Source organism: Pan paniscus, chromosome 12, assembly GCF_029289425.2.
Source record: "Pan paniscus chromosome 12, NHGRI_mPanPan1-v2.0_pri, whole genome shotgun sequence".
Taxonomy (NCBI): domain Eukaryota; kingdom Metazoa; phylum Chordata; class Mammalia; order Primates; family Hominidae; genus Pan; species Pan paniscus.
In genome coordinates, this window is record NC_073261.2 from 98,208,885 (window position 1) to 98,229,113 (window position 20,229).

At 40.3% G+C, this 20,229-nt stretch overlaps 1 protein-coding gene across 10 annotated transcripts in view; it reads right to left on the reverse strand.

The window, feature by feature from the left end:
* BABAM2 (BRISC and BRCA1 A complex member 2) overlaps window positions 1-20,229 on the reverse strand; it is a 453,662-nt gene that overhangs the window by 33,344 nt on the left and 400,089 nt on the right. For all 10 annotated transcript variants that reach the window (XM_057301324.1, XM_063594645.1, XM_003827124.5 and 7 more), the window contains one exon: window positions 7,496-7,649. In XM_057301324.1, coding sequence (XP_057157307.1) covers window positions 7,496-7,649 — 154 coding nt within the window. The remainder of the gene's footprint in view (window positions 1-7,495; window positions 7,650-20,229) is intronic.

Sequence of the window (20,229 nt, forward strand, 5' to 3'; positions counted from 1 at the left end):
ATGTATTGCCAATCACTTTGACAACTTAGACATGATGGATCAATTTCTTATTAAAAAACCTAGCTTGCTAAAATGAACACAAGAAGAAATACAGCAATCTGAATATCCCTACATTTACTAAAGACACTAAATATTTTTTGCACAAAGGAAACCCTACCAAACATTTGGAAAGAAATAATACTAAATCTGCACAAACTCTTTCAGAAAACAAGGGAGGAAGGAATACTTTCCAGTTTATTTAATGAAGCCAGCATAGTACTGATACCAAAGACCTGACAAGGACAAACACAAGAAAAGAAATTTTAGACCAATATCATTCATAAATGTAGATGTAAAAATCTTAAAATTTTAGCAAATCAAATTTAATAATATAAAACAGGATAAAATCATGACTGAGAAGGGTTTATCTTTGGAATGCAAGGTTGGTTCAACATGCAAAAACTAAATAATGTAATTCACATTAACAGAATAAAGAAAAACCACACGATTATGTCAATGTCAAAAGATGCAGAAAAAGCAATCTATGGAATTCAACACCCATTCATGATAAAAAAAGAAAAAAAGAAAACCTCTTAGCAAAGTAGTAATACAAGAATTTCTTTAACGTGATAAAGACATCTATGTAAAACCTCAACATTAGCCTTAATGGAGAAACATACAGCTAGATTCTGCTCTTATCACTTATGTAAAAAATTGTACTGGAGGTCCTATTCAGTGCAAGTAGGTGGAAAAAGAAACAGAAAAACATAAAGATTGGAAGGAAAGAAGTAAAGCTGTTAGCTTAAGGCGTGACTGTTTATGTAAGAAATTGCAGGATGGGCGTGCTGGCTCATGCCCGTAATCCTAGTGCTTTGGGAGGCCAAGGCAGGTGGATTGCCTGAGCTCAGGAGTTCAAGACCAGCCTGGGCCACATGGTGAAATCCCGTCATGCCTGTAATCCTAGCACTTTGGGAGGCCAAGGCAGGTGGATTGCCTGTGCTCAGGAGTTCGAGACCAGCCTGGGCAACATGGTAAAACTCCGTCTCTACTAAAAAAAAAATACAAAAAATTAGCCTGGCGTGGCAGCGTGTGCCTGTAGTCCCAGCTACTTGAGAGGCTGAAGCAGGAGAATTGCTAGAACCTGGGAGGTGAGGTTGCAGTGAGCCAAGATAACGCCACTGCATTCCAGCCTGGGTGACAGAGTGAGACTCCATCTCCAAAAAAAAGAAAAAAGAAATTATAAGAAATCTATTTAAAAAATCTATTAGATTTTAGTAGTAATAAGTGAATTTAGCAATGTCACAGGATGCCATGTCAGTATAGAAAAATCATTTGTATTCCTGTATACCAGCAACAAACTAGAAAATAAAATTTTAAAAATTTTGTTTACATTTTTATATATTTATAAATATTTTATATTTATATTTTTATATAATTTACAATAAAAGCAAAAACAGGTGGAATGCAGTGGCTCATGCCTGTAATGCCAGCACTTTGGGAGGCCGAGGCGGGTGGATCACCTGAAGTCAGGAGTTTGAAACCAGACTGGCCAACATGCCAAAACCCTGTCTGTACTAAAAACACAAAAATTGGCCGGGCATAGTGGCGGGCGCCTGTAATCCCAGCTACTAGGAAAGCTGAGACAGGACAATCACTTGAACCTGGGAGGTGGAGGTTGCGGTGAGCCAAGATCATGCCATTGCACTCCAGCCTGGGTGATAAAAGCAAAACTTTGTCTCAAAAAAATAAATAAAAATACAAAAATTAGCTGGGCGTGGTGGCACACGTCTGTAGTCCTGGGTACTCAGGAGGCTGAGGCACAAGAATCTTTTGAATCTGGGAGGCAGAGTTTGCAGTAAGCCAAGATTGCGCCACGGTACTCTAGCCTGGGCAACAGAGCAAGACTCTGTCTCAAAAAAAAGAAAAAGCAAAACATTTAAAAATATTTCAAGATTTCTACATTGAAATATTTTAAAAATTTCTGAGAAACTAAAGACCTAAATAAAACCATGTTCATTGATTCAGTATTATAAAAGATTCAGTACTGTAAAAATGTCAATTCTTCCCTTGTTGATCAGCAGGCTTTTGGGGGGGGGGCGTTGGAGTGCGGAGAGGTGGGAATTGGCAAGCTGATTCTAAAAGATATATAAAAATGCAAAGGACCTAGAATAGCCAAAACAATCTTTAAAAAGAACAAGCTTGGATACCTTTCCTGATTTCAAGAAATATTGGTATACCTTTCCTGATTTCAAGAAATATTGGTATACCTTTCCTGATTTCAAGAAATATTGGTATACCTTTCCTGATTTCAAGAAATATTGGTATACCTTTCCTGATTTCAAGAAATATTGGTATACCTTTCCTGATTTCAAGAAATATTGGTATACCTTTCCTGATTTCAAGAAATATTGGTATACCTTTCCTGATTTCAAGAAATATTGGTATACCTTTCCTGATTTCAAGAAATATTGGTATACAAACCTATCAATGGAACAGAATAGAGTATCCAGAAATAGATCCACTCACATGTGGTTAATTGACTTTTGACAAAGATGTAAAGGTAATTCAACAGGGAAAGAAAAGTATTTTCAACAAATGGTGTTGTAATATCTGGATACATATGAACAAAAAATTAACCTTGGCATCTACCTCATATCATATACAAAAATTAATTTGAGATGGATCATAGGCCTATGTATCAAAACAAAAGCTTCTAGAAGAAAACATAGGATAATTTCTTCATGACCTTCTAGTAGGCTAATAATTTTGAGTATACAAAGAGCATTAACGTAAAAAACAGATTTCATTTTAAAAATGAAGATTTTCTGCTCATCAAAAGACACTCTTAAGAAATGAAAAGGGCAGGAATAGTGGCTCACACCTGTAATCCCAAGACTTTGGGAGGCTGCGGCAGGAGGATCAAGGATCACTTGAGCCCAAGGGTTCAAGACCAGCCTGGGCAACATAGCGAAATCTTGTCTCTATTAAAAAAAGGAAAAAGAAAATGAAATGGCAAGCCACAGATTGAAAGACGATACTCACAAAAATATATCTGACAAATATATAAAGAAACTCATATATACAACTCATTAATAAAAAGACTAACAACCAAATTAAAAATAGGCAAGATTTGAACAGACATTTCATGAAAGAGATAAGCCAATAAGCACATGCCAAGATGCTCAACATCATTTATCACCAGGAAATGTAAATTAAAAACATGAGATCTTACTTTATCCTCTCTAGAATGGTTCAATTTAAAAAGACTGACAATAGGAAGTGTTGGTGAGAATGTGAAGCAACTGGAACCCTGGCATATTGCTGATGGGAGGGTAAACCGATACCACTTTAAAAAAGCTTGTCACCTTCTCACAAAGTTAATCACATATGTACTCCCACTCCCAAGTATTTACCTGAAGAAAGGAAAACACATGTCTACAAAAAGGCTTGGTCATAGCAGCTCTATTAATAAAATCCTCAACCTGGAAACAACACAAGTATCTACACATGGGTGAATGGATTATATTCATATAATAGAATATTACTCAGCAGTAAAAAAGAAATGCCATAACAGATACATTTTTTTTTTTTTTGAGATGGAGTCTCGCTCTGTCACCCAGGCTGGAGTGCAGTGGTGTGATCTTGGCTCACTGCAACCTCCGCCTCCTGGGTTCAACAGATTCTCCTGCCTCAGCCTCCGGAGTAGCTGGGATTATAGGCTTGTGCCAGCATGCCCTGCTAATTTTTGTATTTTTAGTAGAGATGGGGTTTTCCCATGTTGGCCAGACTGTTCTCGAACTTCCTACCTCAGGTGATCCGCCCGCTTCAGTCCCCCAAAATGCTGGGAGAACAGACGTGAGCTACTGCTCCCGGCCACCATAACAGCTAAATCTTAAACAATTATGTTGAATGAAATGAAGATAAATTTCATTGTGTCAGACACAAAAGAGTATGATCTGTATTATTTCATTTAGAAGTATCTAAAAGAAAAAACTAAGACAGGGTGATACAGAACAATAGTTGCCTTGAGAGTAAAGAGACTATTTGGAAAGAGGCTATAAGGTAACTTCGTCAAAACTTGTCAAAAGATATACTTAAAACCTGTCCACTCCATTGTATATAAATTATACTGTAATTTTAAAAAAAGATATATATGCAAAGCCATTTCCTTCAAAGTACTCATGGTTTGGTTAAGGAAACAAAATATATATGAAGATGTGAAGAACTAAAAGAAAATACCAAAGAGATTCCAAAGCAGTATGTGATTAGAGTCAAAGGAGACTGGGAGGGGAGAGAGCTGCTGGCAAAGTAGAGTGGATGGGAAAACCCATATGGGAGAAGGTTGAAGGATGTGTCTGTTTGAGGGGGCAGAAAGAGGGTGGGAGGAAAGGCATGAGCAAAGGCACTGAGGTACACAGCAGAAGCTAAAACCCATGGTCTTCCAAGTGTTAACTTGCTGGCCTCTCATAGCAAGTCCATCCAATAGGGAGGAGTACAGTCCTGTTTTAGGAATGAGGTTCAGAGAGGTTAAGAGCTCTGCCCAAGACCACAGAGCTTGCAGGATTAGACTTTGCAATAGCAACTGGGGCACACATGACCCCAAAGCCTGTGCTCACCTTGTAAATGCTGCTTCACTTGCGAGGGACAGAATCTGCTAGACAGCCATGAGAAAGAAAGAAGCACATGTGGTAGGAAAAGCCCTGGTCAGTGCCAGGAAGTGTCCTTTCTGAGGTTACATTGTTTAGAATTTTGCTCTACAGGAGGGAATAAACAGCTGATTCCACTCAAAAGGCTCCACTGCTGTTCATAAACCATGAGAGTGTTTATGTCATGGGCAGAGCTCCCCAAGTGAATTATAGCCTTTTACGCACTGTGTACGTACAGTATTTTCACAGGACAAAGAAACAGGGTGTGGAAGGAATGCTACAGTTGACCCTCCTCTCTTTCCATCCTTTGTCTTCAACCTTCTCCACCAATCTCAAGACTATACTGCAGGACAGTTCTTTCACGGTGTTTATCTGGCTTTCTGACACAGCACAGGGTAGTTACTCAGTTCAGCTGAAGAATGGAAACTTTAAACTATTTCTTCTTGCTAGCACGAGCTGCTGGCTTTCTCTTTTATTACATTTAAAATGGATCCATCTTCGCTACAGTAGAAAGCAGATTTTTTAAACATTACTTCAGATGTTTTCTTTAGACTGGTGTTAACATAAAGCAAATGTCTCTTGAAACTATGAACCAATCTGTTAAGATAAACAGGCTTCACTTATGATATTCCTATACTGAAATCACGGGCTTGTGGTCTGCAACTTCTTAAAGACTCAATTCATACTTGCTAAAATGTCTACTTAGGAAACACACACACACACACACACACCAAGATAGCTTTTCCATGGAAACCACAAAGACACATCTGGTTCAGCACGTACCACAAATAATGCCCATCTTCTTAGGGCAGATCCTATGTATACACAAGGAAAGCCCAGAAAATTAAACGATATCAATACTTCAAGCATAAAACATACTTCATAATTCCTTTTTTCCATTGTATTTCAAGATGTGTAAGTCTTAATCATTGTTACTTGTTATATTTGCATATGCTTGTTTTTGTCCTGAATGGGATTTCAGACTTGGGTGTCACGGATAAAAAGAGAAAATAAAGGGAAAGAAGAAGGCACATTAAAGTTTCAGATAACAACTCTGGATTCTGCATATAAATCTGAGGCAGTCTGGTTTCTAGAAGAAGACACCCTGACATTATTTAAGAATCTCAGGCTGGGCGCAGTGGCTCACACCTGTAATCCTAGCACTTTGGGAGGCTGAGGTGGGTGGATCACCTGAGGTCAGGAGTTCGAGACCAGCCTGGCCAACATAGCAAAACCCCACCTCTACTCAAAATACACAAACTAGTCTGGCGTGGTGGCACATGCCAATAGTCCCAGCTACTCAGAAGGCTGAGGCAGGAGAATTGCTTGATCCTGGGAGGTGGAGGTTGCAGTGAGCCGAGATTGCACCACTGTACTCCAGCCTAGGCAACAGAGCAAGATTCTGTTGCAAAATAAAATAAAATAAAATAAAAAGTTCTCAAGCCTGCTATAAGTGAAAGTCTTGTACTACAGAAAAATATAGGTGAGGTCAGGAGGCCCCATGGAAGGGAATGGGGTCTCTCTGGGAGGGGGAGGCAAGAACAGGAAGTCCTACTAAGTTCTTGATTAGTCATGGCTAATCAAGAACATTCCAGATCTGGAGGTCCAGGTTTTGTTAGTAGGTACTTTGAAATTGTCAGAAGTTTCATATGATAAAGGCTTTATCTTCTTTGCTGGGCTATAAATTCCATGAAGACAGGGACAATTTCTAATTCGTTTATCATTATATTCCTAGCATTGAGCACAATGCTTGGAACATGGTAGATGCTTAATAAATACTGGATGAGCAAATGAAGAGGAGGCCTAATAGATAGTCTATATTTGTGTGATACTTTGGATCTGATCATCCTTCAGCTGGGATCACAGGTGTGAAGCATATGACTGTTCCAAGCGATAAAGTTATAACCACATGCCAGTCTTTGATTTATTTTTGGAAACTATGATTTTGATCCACTGCTTCTTCAATCTAGGAGGTCATGGTTTATGAAGACTGATGTTCCAGACACCAAAGTCTTAAATATAAAAAACACTCAGCATATTTCTATATTTACCTATTCTGTATGACTGAAGTGAGGCCTTCCACACTGAGAGGTTCATGAGCAATAGTTGTACCTCTAAACTCCAAACTTTAGCTAACTTCGACCTCTATGAAATCCTACTTCCATATCTATTCTAATAGCCCTAAGCTATTTGTGTAGCTGTTTATTTGACCAAGAAATACACAGGTCCTACTTTGGGCAACAGCTATGGTATACACTGCAGAGACGCAATGAGGTATAGAATTCAGAGATTCATTTCCATATGAAAGAGTAGCTACCGGCTCCAGGTGTTGACTACTAAGCAAAAATTGTTTGTTTACTGCCACCTAAAATTTTCCATTTTTTAAAAAACTATAAAAAGTAGCTGCCAACATTTTCATCATTTATGCCATTTACCCACAACTCGAATTCCTATTTAGTATTTATCCTCTACTCTAAATAGAGAGGTAGTTTTCTGATAAATTCTACATTCCATGAAAAAAAACAAAAGCTGTCATGGCTAATTTTAGAGACCAACAGAAACAGTAGAAAAAGGAAACACTTTCAGATGTAGATCAGCTTCTTCCTGATGAAGCTACAAAGGGCCAAACAGTAAATATTTTTGGTTTTCTAGGCCATCCAGTCTCTGTTGCAACTACTCACTCTGCCACTGTAGCATTAAAGCGGCCACAGATAATAAGTAAAGAAATGGGTGTTGCTGTGTTTCTATAAAACTTTATTTACAAAAACATGCACAGGGCAGGAACTAACCTGCAAGCAGTAGCTTGCCAACCCCTGGACTAGATAAACAAAATGCTCTTACCGGTTGGAAATAACGACAGATTCACTTACTTTGCTCTTTTGGCCATTTCATTTCCATCCCATCTGGGGCTGTACGGATAATTTTTTTGGGCCTGGGAGTAAAGCTGTCCACTGTTGGTAAAGTGATAAACGGACTGAAATGTGAGAGTTGGCTGGTCTCGAGGAAAAAACAGAGGCAGGTCAACTGCGAAGACAGAAGAAAGAAAAAGAAAGTTAGAGCATAAACACATCTTAAAATTTTTTTTTTTGACTAAATCCGAATGTTAGGTACGAAACTCTATTTGAACCACAAATACTGCTTGCAGTTTGGATGAAAGGTGTGGTGTATAGAGAGGCACCAAGAAATACAAAGTGACTTCTCCATCTTCGAGGAGTTTATAATCTAGAGAGGCAAATCACACGTGGGTGAAAATGTCACCAATAGAAGGCATGATGTGTAGGTGCTGTAAGAATGCTTTGAAATGGTCACAGAAGCTTAGGGAAGGATGCTTGGGTGCCTGCAACCATCTGACATTCCTCTCTAGCACTTCCCGGGATCAATATTCCATAGCAGAGTTCTCTTTCTATCTGTTTTAAGTGTCTATTATAACATAAACTCTTCAAGGGTTGGGCAATGTCTTCCACATCTATAATTTGATGGAGGAAGTGGGACAGAGGCTGTTTTTCAAGAATGCATTTGGAGAAGCGGTAAAGAGTGCAGGTGATAATCTTTCTACTTTATAGGATATGGCAACCAGACTACCAGGAAAAATGAAGTTATCACTCTACTTCCAATCAAGCAGTGAATTTTGATACTCAGCAGTTTCAGTTTTTTCCATATGCATTACCACATATATTTATATCTCCTAAATCAGTGGGAGTTCCTTAATGGAACGCATAAGGGACTACTCTGAGCACTAAATATGTCTGCTGTGATAGTACAGGCTAATTCCAATCCTTGCTGTTAACATGTGTTATATGCTTTATCTTTCATTTTGGGGTTCTTTAACTCAATTTTTAAAAGTAAACTGACTTGTTATTAGTTGAGGCAAATCATCATTAAAAACACAGACTGTTTCAATAACACATTCTTAAAGGTATATAACGTATATGTGTATGAATGTTATTCACTTCTAGGACAAAGAATAGGAACAGCATAAAAATAATAAGAAAAACAAGTATAGAATTTTCTAGATTTACAGGGTATCTTTATACACGTTATCTGATTTGTTACTTAGAACTCCATGACAGAGACATTATCTTCAACATTTGCATTTAACAGGTGAGCAAACCAGAGACTCTAAGAGGTATATTAACTTGCTCATGTCACAGTCAGGCAGGGGCAAGACTCAAATCTAGTCCCATGATTCAAACATTCGGCTGCTACTATGCCCCACATTGCCTTCTCCTACTCCAGAGGACACTGGCATAACCTGCTTACGACTCATTCACTATGTCACAATTTAGGAAGCTAAAGTTGTCATTGTGAAGTATGTATAAGGTTCGTCTTTTTAGCTACATGAGGAAGATATATTTAAAAATACATACCAGATAATTAGGCCAGGCACAGTGGCTCACACCTGTAATCCCAGCACTCTGGGAGGCGGAGGTGGGTGGATTACCTGAGGTCAGGAGTTCAAGACCAGCCTGGCCAACATGGTGAAGCCTCATCTCTACTAAAAATACACAAATTAGCAAGGCGTGGTGGCAAGCACCTATAATCCCAGCTACCCGGGAGTCTGAGGCAGAAGAATCGCTTAAATCCGGGAGGCGGATGCTGCAGTGAGCTGTGATCGCGCCACTGCACTCCAGCCTGGGCAACAGAGTGAGACTCCGTCTTAAAAATAAATAAATAAATAAATAAATAAATAAAAATACATGCTAGATAATTATACATCTATCACTATTCTAGTCTGGGGTGACATTCAACTTGGACTAGGTACTCTCAGCACTCAATATGATTTCTTGAAGGAAAACTTAGGTCCGCAGCAGACTTTTAAGGAGAAGCCAAAAAACTCCCGAGAATCAAAAAACCATCCAGTTGGGAGGGCCTCTTAGACTCGGAGTGCACTTGACTCTGATGATGACTGACTCAGTGCTGCAGGGGGTTTCTACAGATGAATCACACGACAGTCAGAGAAAAGGGCACGATTTTGAATGTCCACTCTTTAGTCACATTTTTCAAGTACCACAATAGGGCAGTCTGAATACATGTCTGTTGGTGCCAAAGCAGAGAGTTCATAGTATAGAGGAACAATACGAAAGACTGATTAAAATCAATAATTCAATTCAGAAATCGCTTTTGAGTCCCTGCATATTGCAAAGCATGATCTGTAACGTTTTCAGTCACTCTGCACAAATATTGCTTTCTAAAATTAACTTTGTATCTTTTCTCATTACTACTTCCATTTCTTCTGATTAATATTTATTTATTTATTTATTTTTGAGACAGGGTCTCGCTCTGTCGCCCAGGCTGGATGGAGTGCAATGGCACGATCTCAGCTCACTGCAACCTCTGCCTCCTGGGTTCAGGCAATTCTCGTGCCTCAGTCTCCCAAGTAGCCGGGATTACAGGCGCCTGCCACCACGTTCGGCTAATTTTTTATATTTTTAGTAGAGATCAAATTTCACCATGTTGGTCAGGCTGGTCTCGAACTCCTGACCTCAGATGATCCACCCACCTTGGCCTCCCAAAGTGCTGGGATTACAGGCGTGAACCACCGCGCCTCTTCTGATTAATTTTTTAAAAAGGCCTATTCGTGGCTGGGCGCGGTGGCTCACTCCTGTAATCCCAGTATTTTGGGAGGCTGAGGCAGGCAGATCACCTGAGGTGAGGAGTTCGAGACCAGCCCGGCCAACATGGTGAAACCCCGTCTCTACTAAAAATACAAAAAATTAGCTGGGCATAGTGGTGCGTACCTGTAATCCCAGCTACTCAGAAGGCTGAGACAGGAGAATCTCTTGAACTCTGGAGAGAGATGTTGCAGTGAGCCGAGATAGCGCCACTGGACTCCGGCCTGAGCAACAAGAGAAAAACTCCGTCTCAAAAAAAAAAGCCTATTTACATATACTTTGACTTCAGTTGTTTTATACTATATAAAACAAGGTTGAGAGTAACCTCCAAAGCAATCATTACCAGCAGAAAAGTACCATGAGAGCTTCCCTACAAGAAAGCAACAATTTTAAACAGTAGAACTCAATTGCAATAATTTATAAATTTAAAGCAAATACAGTCATCACTCAGTATCCAAAGCAATGCAGATAATACCACAGGCTATGTGATTTTCAAGCTACTGGCTTTTTCGGGTTTTGGAATGCCTTCTATTTTCATTCTTATTATTTTGTTTTGTAGAAAATGAGTTGCTGGTATTAATATTTTAATACGCTAAAAAATGATTTTTTCCCACCTATTTTGGAACCATCTTCTTTGACTCCCTAAATGCCCAGTTAGCATCAGAAATAATTCAAAATATGAAGGAAATGTATCTACCTGGGCAAGTGAGTTGTTCTGATTTTTAAAAAACAGCAGCAAGGTAATGTTGATATCCACCACAGTCCCCAAAAAGCATTGATTACATGATTATTTCTCCATGGAGATTTGTCTAACAAAGTGTAATTGAAGCCAATATTAAAATTTGAATACTTTCTCAGTGCACACAGTAAATGTATTATTAGGGGAGCAGGAACAGTCAGAGTACTTCAGAGATAAAACTGGTAATTCACATATGAGAAAATAAAATTTTAAAAATACAGTATCTTGCTCAACTTAACTAAGCTGTATCCTGTCTATATCAGTCAATGGTCAATAAAACGATGGCTTATTTTAAAATGTTCTATGCATAAGAATGAGTTAATAACTAAAATATTTATGAGAAATACTTCACATTTTTCTGACAAGAATGATTTGAATGGTACAACTTAGTCAAGATTAAAAAAATTAAAACTTGCTTCCCTTATCCCCAAATGTTTCTGTCACTTAACTTTTGCCTATAGGTTAACTCATGATTTTCTGATGCATAGTAAAATAATTACTTTAGGACTTCCAACAGCTAACTTGCTCTGAAGGAACCGCCCAGATTCCAAGGATTTGGGGCTCATAGTTTCAGCTATATCAAAATTGAACACTTTAACCATTTGCTTTCTTTCTTTCTTTTTTTTTTTTTTTTGAGATGGAGTCTCACTGTGTCGCCCAGGCTGGAGGGCGGTGGTGCGATCTCGGCTCACTGCAACCTCCACCTCCCAGGTTCAAGTGGTTCTCTTGCCTCAGCCTCCCAAGTAGCTAGGATTACAGACGCCTGCCGTCATGCCCAGCTAATTTTTTGTATTTTTAGTAGAGATGGGGTTTCACCATGTTGGTCAGGCTGGTCTTGAACTCCTGACCTTGTGACTTGCCCGCCTCAGCCTCCCAAAGTGCTGGGATTACAGGCATAAGCCACCATGCCTGGCCAGCCATTTGCTTTCTTAGAACCTACTGGGTCAGGTTTGATTCTTAGAGCAGAATCATCCCATTTGATTCAGTTACTTAGTGTCAGTATTATTTTGACAACTGCTTCCTATTTCCTTCTTCCCATATACACAGACTAAATCTTGGTTGGCTCTTCATCCACAGAGGGGATGGTCTGCACTTGTTTAGTAGAATTTCAGTAACCATTTCTTTCTTCTCTTTTTTTAAATTTTTAATTTTTTATTTTTAGAGATGAGGGTCTTGCCATGTTGTCCAGGCTGGTCTCAAACTGCTGGCCTCAGGTGATCCTCCCTCTTTGGCCTACCAAAGTGTTGGTATTACAGGCATGAGCCACTACACTCGGTCTCAATAACTATTTCTGAAGTATTCTTCAAGAACTTGCTGAAACAAGTCACACCAAATGCTTCTTAATTCTGCACAAACCAGGCAGTTCACAGGATGCATTCACAAGGCTCTGAAGCCCTGGGGGAAGGGAGGAAGAATTAAGCTCTGCACCGGTTGCCTCACTCTGGACAGTCATTGCAGTGATGCGTTCCGTGGGTTGCAGTCCCAGAGCTTGTGGTGCTCTCCAGACAACAGCCAACCATGCAGCTTTGGGGGAAAGCCGAATGCACTGATAAACTATGCTGCCTCTCTGTGAACTCTGGTGAGGTTCAAGTAGTGGCTGCATTTCTACCTTCCCAAGCAAACATGCTTATCTGCCCCTAAATGCTCATCTTTTCACTAGAAGACAACTCTAGTAAGGTGGTATCTCAATTCATAAGACTTTCTAGAAATTTCTCACTTCTCCAAACACCTCAACAATGGAAAAATGAATAGCCAAAAGAAATGCCATACCATGCATCTGATTCCCAGGATAGCCTATCAGACACTCAACATTTCAGGCATAGTTCAACAAGTTTGATTATATGATTTCTCCAGGAAAAAAAAGTATCTAATTATGGCAAAATGAGGACAAGGAAGATTAACGGCAAGTAGTCACAATTCGCAGTCTAGCACAGAGGAAGAATAGAATAAATACAAGCAGGGTTAGGAGAGCTGAAAGAATCCCAGTCTGGCCATTCAGTGTAGGAACAAAAAGCTCCATACATCCCAGCTGTCACTTAAGCTATCACCATATAGTAAGTGATATTCACTCCCAATCTTGGCAGTGGTGGCGGACAGCTGTGGTTGCGTACCTAACAGCCATTCTCCATCCTTCTTTCTTATGGGCAGAACCTTCCTCTCACCCCAGAGTCTGACAGTGCTGGATATCACTCAGCCTTCAATAAACCAAGACATGGAAATGTGACTCAGTCCTGCCAATAGCCCCTGAAGGGAAGTGGGCTATGGGTCTTTTGAGAAATATTTTCCTCTCTGATTAAACACACGTGTAAGGAGAAGCCCCCATCTCATTCTTGCCTTAGAGCTGATCATGTGAGGTCTTGAGGCTTGGAGTTGAGGCCCCATCTTGTGACCATGAGGGAAAGTCAGCCTGTCATCATTGTGTGGCTGGATTCATCATCCCTGAATTACCCAGCTCTGGATTTCTTGTTATGTGAGACAATCTTTACTATTAAACCTCTTATAATAGGGTCTTCTGATAAGTGCAGTCAAAGGCATCTAAGGAAACGTTATTTTCTGAAGCTTCTGTTCAAGAAGGCAAGATAACTGTATAATCTATTTACATATAATTGTATAATCTATTTCAGAAATATTTCCACCAAGCACGGTTAAGAAAGCATTCAAGGCATATAAACAGGAAAATTTTAGTTGTCTGGAAAGTTCAGTTTTGCGGGACAGTTCGATCCTTGAAAATGCCAAACAAATGAGGGGTTAACCATAATTGCTTCCCTGGGAGTCACATCATCAAATATTTTCACCATTATTCACAAGTTGGCCATTATTTCATTTCTTCAAACCTTCCAAACTATATATTTCTGCGCTTTCCCCCATATCTTGGGTCGGCAGGGAAGATACTCATAGATGCGCTTTGTGGTGGTTATGGTTATATTCCCATTTCCAGTCCTCTCAGGATGCTCCAGTTCCTCCAAGCCTCGTTAGGAAACGTTTTAACCCCTTGTTGAATTGCTGTAAAGTCACTCTCCAGTGAGGATTCCATTTGAGGCTGATTCTTCCTGAGAGCAATCTGTATACTTTTCATTCCCAGGCTATCCCCACAATGTGGGAAGACTGCCATATATTTACCGACCAACCACGATCTTACTACCTACACACTAAACCTTTGAGACATGTGGATTCCAACCACTGGAAAATTAACACTACATATCCAAAATACTCACTTACAAGAAATATAAAAGTAACATTTTCCAATTCAGAAGTATCTATTTAAGGTATCTCCATTTATTATCACTACCTTTCTTTTAAGTGACAAGAAAGACTAAATATTAACCAGATTTTGCTACATGTGTTCTACTTTTCACTGGTTTAAGCTGGTTATGATATGATCATGTAAACAAATTATCTTTATTTTTTTTTTTTGGAGACGGAGTTTCACTCTTGTTGCCCAGGCTGGAGTGCAGTGGTGCGATCTCGGCTCACTGCAACCTCCACCTCCCAGATTCAAGTGATTCTCCTGCCTCAGCCTCCCGAGTAGCTAGGATTACAGGCATCCACCACCACGCCTGGCTAATTTTTTGTATTTTAAGTAGAGACTGGGTTTCACCATGTTGCCCAGGCTGGTCTCGAACTCCTGACCTCAGGTGATCCATCCACCTCAGCCTCCCAAAGTGCTGGGATTATAGATGTGAACCACTACGCCCGGCTTATCTTTGAAGTTTCAATATTATTAAACTGAAGCTTGAAGTTTCTTAGATTTTTCCACATATGCTAAAAAATCCTATTATGGAAAGAGACAGCATGGTATGCCCTTGAGGTCAGATAAAGTGAGTTCAAATATTGGCTACACCATTAATTAGTGATGATATCATAGGCAAAATATTTCACCTCTTTGAATCCTGATTTTCTCATCTGTAAAATGAGGATAATAATTTCTATCTCATAGTGTTTGTTGAAAGAACTAAATAAAAACCAAACAGGTACTCAGTATGTGTTCATTGCTTTTCCCTACCACCCTTCTTTAAGTGGTTTTTTTCTTCCGTCTAACTTTATACACTGTTCTGTATATGTGAAATTTGTGATAACTGTAGCATACGTTTCAGGTTCTTAAATTTTAACTATTTTGATGAAAATCTTTCTAAACTTCATGTCTCAGTAAATATGATATACTGAAAATAAATTAGCCTTTTTTGGATGACAGAGAACACATCAACAAGTTATACACGACGGCCCAAGTGTTAAGGAAGATTTAGCTTTTACTATTTCACAAATGCCTCTTACCTAAGAGCCTGCATTCCCTAAACCTCATTTCTGAAAATGCACCTCAAGTGATTTTAATTCGCCTCCCCAGGTAGGAATCACTGCAGAGAACCATGAAGTCCTTAAGCGCAGGGGCTGTGAATTAGTTATTTTAGTATTTCCAGCAATTAGTACAGCGCATGACACATGAGAAACACTCAGTAAAGGCTCATATAAAGCACATGCAAATTAAAACCTCAATGAACTTCCACTTCATGCCCATTTGATTGACAAACATTTTAAAACTGGAAAATACCCAAGTGTTGTCAGGCTGTGGAACATTGGGAATTCCCATTCCCTGATGATGATGATGATGATGATATAAATTGCTAAAACCTTGTACAGTAAAAGTAAAGGTGTATGTACTCCACGACACAGCAATTCCACTCCTAAGAAACTACCACATGTGTGTAAAAAGATCGCAGGAGAAGGCCTAAAGTAGCCCCACTTGTGATAACAAAAACTGGAAACATCTTAAATGTCCATCAACAGGAGACCGGATAAATACATTGTGCCTATTCTTTCACAGGAATACCTTACAGCAGTTTAAATGAATGAGCTAGGGCTACATGTGTCAACCTAGATGAATCTCAAGGACCAAATGTTCAGTGAAAAAAGCAAGCTGCAGATGAACACTGTTCAGTATATACTTACAAGGATCAAAAACGTGCACACATTACATACTATTTAGGAATGTCTATGTAATTAAAGTATAAAAACATGCATAGGAAAGATATACACCAAATTAAGGGTAGTGGTTACCTCTGTGGGTGGGGAAAAGGGAATGAGTGAAGGATGGGGGTGCATTTTGGAGGGGCACTCAGGGGGCTTCAACTGAATTGACAGTGTGCTATTTTCCTTTCCTCTCCTTTCCTTTCTGCTATTCCTTTCTCCTTTCCTTTCCTTTCTTTTTTTCTTTTTTGAGACAGAGTCTCTCTGTCACACGGGGTGGAGTGTGGTAGCGTGATCTCGGCTCACTGCAACCTCCGCCTTCCAGCTTCAAGCCATTGTCCTGCCTCAAACTCCCAAGTAGCTGGGACTACAGGTGTGTGCCACCATGCCCAGCTAATTTTTGTATTTTTTTGTAGAGACGGGGTTTCACCATGCTGGCCAGGCTGGTCTTGAACTTCTGACCTCAGGTGATCTGCCCGCCTTGGCCTCCCAAAAGTGTTGGGATTACAGGCATGAGCCTCTGTGCCCGGCCTGACAATGTGCTATTTCTTTTTAAAAAAACTCAGAAGCAATTACAGCAAATTATGAAGATTTGATTAAGGTGGGTGCATGGGTATTTGTTTTCATAGTCTTTATACACATGTGTATGCCTTAAATATTTATAATTTTAAAAAGTTTAAAAAAGTAAGACATTAATATTCACAGACGCAGAAATCAGTATGATTCCATTTATATTAAGTTCAAAAATAGAAAAAATAAATGATATATTTTCATGGATATATACTAGGTGGTAAAGCTATTGAGAAAATCAAGGGGGCAGTTAACATAAAATTCAGGGTAGTGGTTCCTTCTGGGAGAGACACCCACAGGACGTCTATGATACTGGCACTATTCTATTTCTTAAGTTGAGTAGTGTTTATGAATCTTTAAAGTGTGTGGATATGTTTTACATAATCGTGTGTGTGTGTGTGCGCGCGTGTATATAAACAGATAAATATTACTTTAAAAATGGGGGCATTTGTTAAAAAAACTAAGAGGGTCAGGAAAACTGAATAGTCTTCAGAAAAAAAAAACAACAACAACAACCCACAGTGGGTAGAGTGCCAGGAAGAATGAGGGTGTCCATGCCCTTGAGCTCATGGTCTGGAAAAGGAGACCTGACAAGGTCAAGAAGCAACTTCAGTTGAGCATGCTAAGACAATGGCAGAGGCACATACGCGGTGTCACGCAGGGAGAAGGGCAGCCGCCTGAGGTTACCGCTCTGCAGAAGAGATGGACTTTGAGTTGGTTCTAGATGGTTACAAGTTGAATCAGAATTGGAGACAGGAATATCTCATAGAAAGGAAAAGACTCAATAAACCATTTGATATTTGTAAACATAATTCTCGACTTTTTATTTTGCTCCTTTGGTATCTCATATTCGATGTAGAAAAGCCATAATCTATCCCAGCATTTTGGGAGGCTGAGGTGGGTGGATCACCTGAGGTCAGGAGTTTGAGACCAGACTGACGAACATGGTAAAACCCCGTCTGTACTAAAAATACAAAAATTAGCCTGGCTTGGTGGTGGGTGCCTGAAATCCTAGCTACTCGGGAGGCTGAGGCACGAGAATTGCTTGAACCGGGGAGGGGGAGGTTGCAATGAGGTGAGATCACAGCATTGCACTCCAGCCTGGGTGACAGAGCAAGACTGTCTCAAAAAAAAAAAAAAAAAAAAGAAAAGCCACAACCTGTCCTATATTACCAATGTTTCCCACTACTCCTCTGCCCTTTGTATCTGTGAAGAGAAATAGGTGACACAAAGATGAAGGAAGCAGACGCTGGTGTCAGGAAGCTCACAGGCCAAGTCCTTCTCCCTGTCTGGAGGGCGCCCCTTGCTTTTCTGGGTTTATCTGGTTTTACTCTCATCAAAGTTCAGATGATCAGAAATACCTCTTTTCTAGAACTCTGCATGCTTCCAACCTGTGCTCCCAAGCAGGGCTCACTCAGGGTGAGTCCTCATGAGGACAAAAGCATACCAGTGGCTGAGGCTGGGATGAAGGGGTCCCCAAAGTAGGAACCCCTCCTGTCCCAAGTCCTTCTCTGTCCCTCTGCTTCATCCACTCCCTCATCCATCACACACTGAGTGAGCAGATTCTCTGTTCCAGGCTGCCTGCTGGAACTGAGGGTCCACATTTCCTGGAGAGGGGCCGGGTGTGAACTCTGCACCTCCTGCCTGCTATGCCATCTGGGTTCTGTGCCCTCTGGATATACCACCTACTTGGATCCTGGCCCCTTTGCTGCTCTGACATTCTCATTTCCTCGGGCCTGGCTCTGTGTTCATTCCCTTCAACCTGCTATTGCTTCCAACTCTGTGATGCAGTCCAAGCCCCGCCTTCTTCCAGGAAGCCTTCCTTGCATGCTCCATTGCTCAGTGATTTCTCCAGCCTCCATGTCCATATAATCCACTTCTCAGGGGGATTGCTGACAATTTCAGTGTACTTATCTTTATGTTAGATCCCTACATGTTTGCCACTGGGTTAGACACACGGTAGGTAGTGGATGCATATTTAGTGACTAACTGGCATTGATTAGTGAGGAAATGGGGACTGCACTAGACATGTACAAAGAAACATGCTTTTATGAGATGCAGAAAGAAATTGAGCAAGAGAGAACACCATAAATAGCATTTAGTACTGTTTTAACTTCTATTTTTAAAAGAATTGAGTCACAATAAATAAACTCCTGGCCTGGGAGGATTAAAAAAGAAATCCGGTTAAATTAAGGAAGAGTTTGATTAAAAGAATCTTTAAATAAATTACAATATATTCAAATGCAAAATCCTTAGCATTTAAAAATTGGGCAAAGTCTTTAAAAAGTCATAAGCTTTTAATTTCAAAGAATTCATAGACAATGTACCAAATGTAAACGATTAGAAGAAAAAGGACAAATGAGGTGTCTGTGGTTAAAGTAAAGGGTCAGTTTAAATTCCTGTCTTGAAAAATTAGAACAAAGCAGTTAGATACAAATTTGGGAATATTGTGACTACCCCAATGCGAAGTATGACTAATGTGGCTTTAGGAAGAAAAAAAAAAGTTCCTCAAATGAATCTAACTTTTTTCCCTAAAGGATCTAGTTATGACCTTTACATTCTAGAGAAAACAACATGTATCCAAACTGACAAACATTCCCTGAGCACATACCATGGCCGGCTCTAGGGAAACCCAGCTGAGTAAGGCCAACTCCTCCCCACAGTGTCAGCATGCCCTCAACTCACTGTTCTCAGGAAAGGAGACGAGGACGAAGGTTATAACAGAGGTGTCAACCACCATGCAGTATGGGTGCAAAGATACTCCATCGAAGGGCTTCTAGGAGGCTTATTAGATGAGATTGCTTTGAGCGGGGCCTTGAAAAACAACTAGGATTTGGACAGGCAGTGGCAGTGGGAGGACTATGACTGGGAAGGGAGGGAGAGAAGCAAGAGAATCCAGGCAGAGGGAAAAGTATTAAGCAGTCACCATAGAGGCCCAGCAAGGGAATGCGGGGGATCTGGGTAGACGGAATACAGGCTGGAGGACAGAAGCTGGAGCAGAGAGGCTCTGGATAAAGATTGCAAACTGTGGAGTGCTCTGAACACATAGTGAAGGACTGTGAACGTCTTTCTATGAGCAGCATTACCCTTGAACATTTCTAGGGAAAAAAGCTCACACCACTCATTCCAGTGTGGCAGACACTTTCCTATAATGCCCCCAGCATGGTACAATCCTCTAGAATGGAGAATGCTTTGGAAAGTGTCATGTACAAATCAAAAATAAGGCCAGGCACGGTGGCTCACGCCTGTAATCCCAACACTTTGGGAAGCCGAGATGGGTGGATCACGAGGTCAGGAGTTTGAGACCACTCTGGCCAACATGGTGAAACCCCGTTTCTAATAAAAATACAAAAATTAGCTGGGCGTGGTGGTGCCTGCCTGTAATCCCAGCTACTCAGGACGCTGAGGCAGGAGAATTGCTTGAACCCAGGAGGCAGAGGTTGCAGTGAGCCGAGATTGTACCGCTGCACTCCAGCCTGGGTGACAGAATGAGACTCTGTCTCAAAAAAAAAAAAAAAAAAAAAGTTATTATTCATTAGTAGAAGGGGGTGACTATTTACTTCTCAGTATAGGAACCAATTCCTCTCTACAAAACATCTCTTAAGACTTATCAGCCGGTGTGGTGGCTCATGCCTGTAATCCTAGCACTTTGGGAGCCTAGGCGGGAGGATCGCTTGAGCCCAGGAGTTTGAGATAAGCCTGGGCAACATAGCAAGATCCC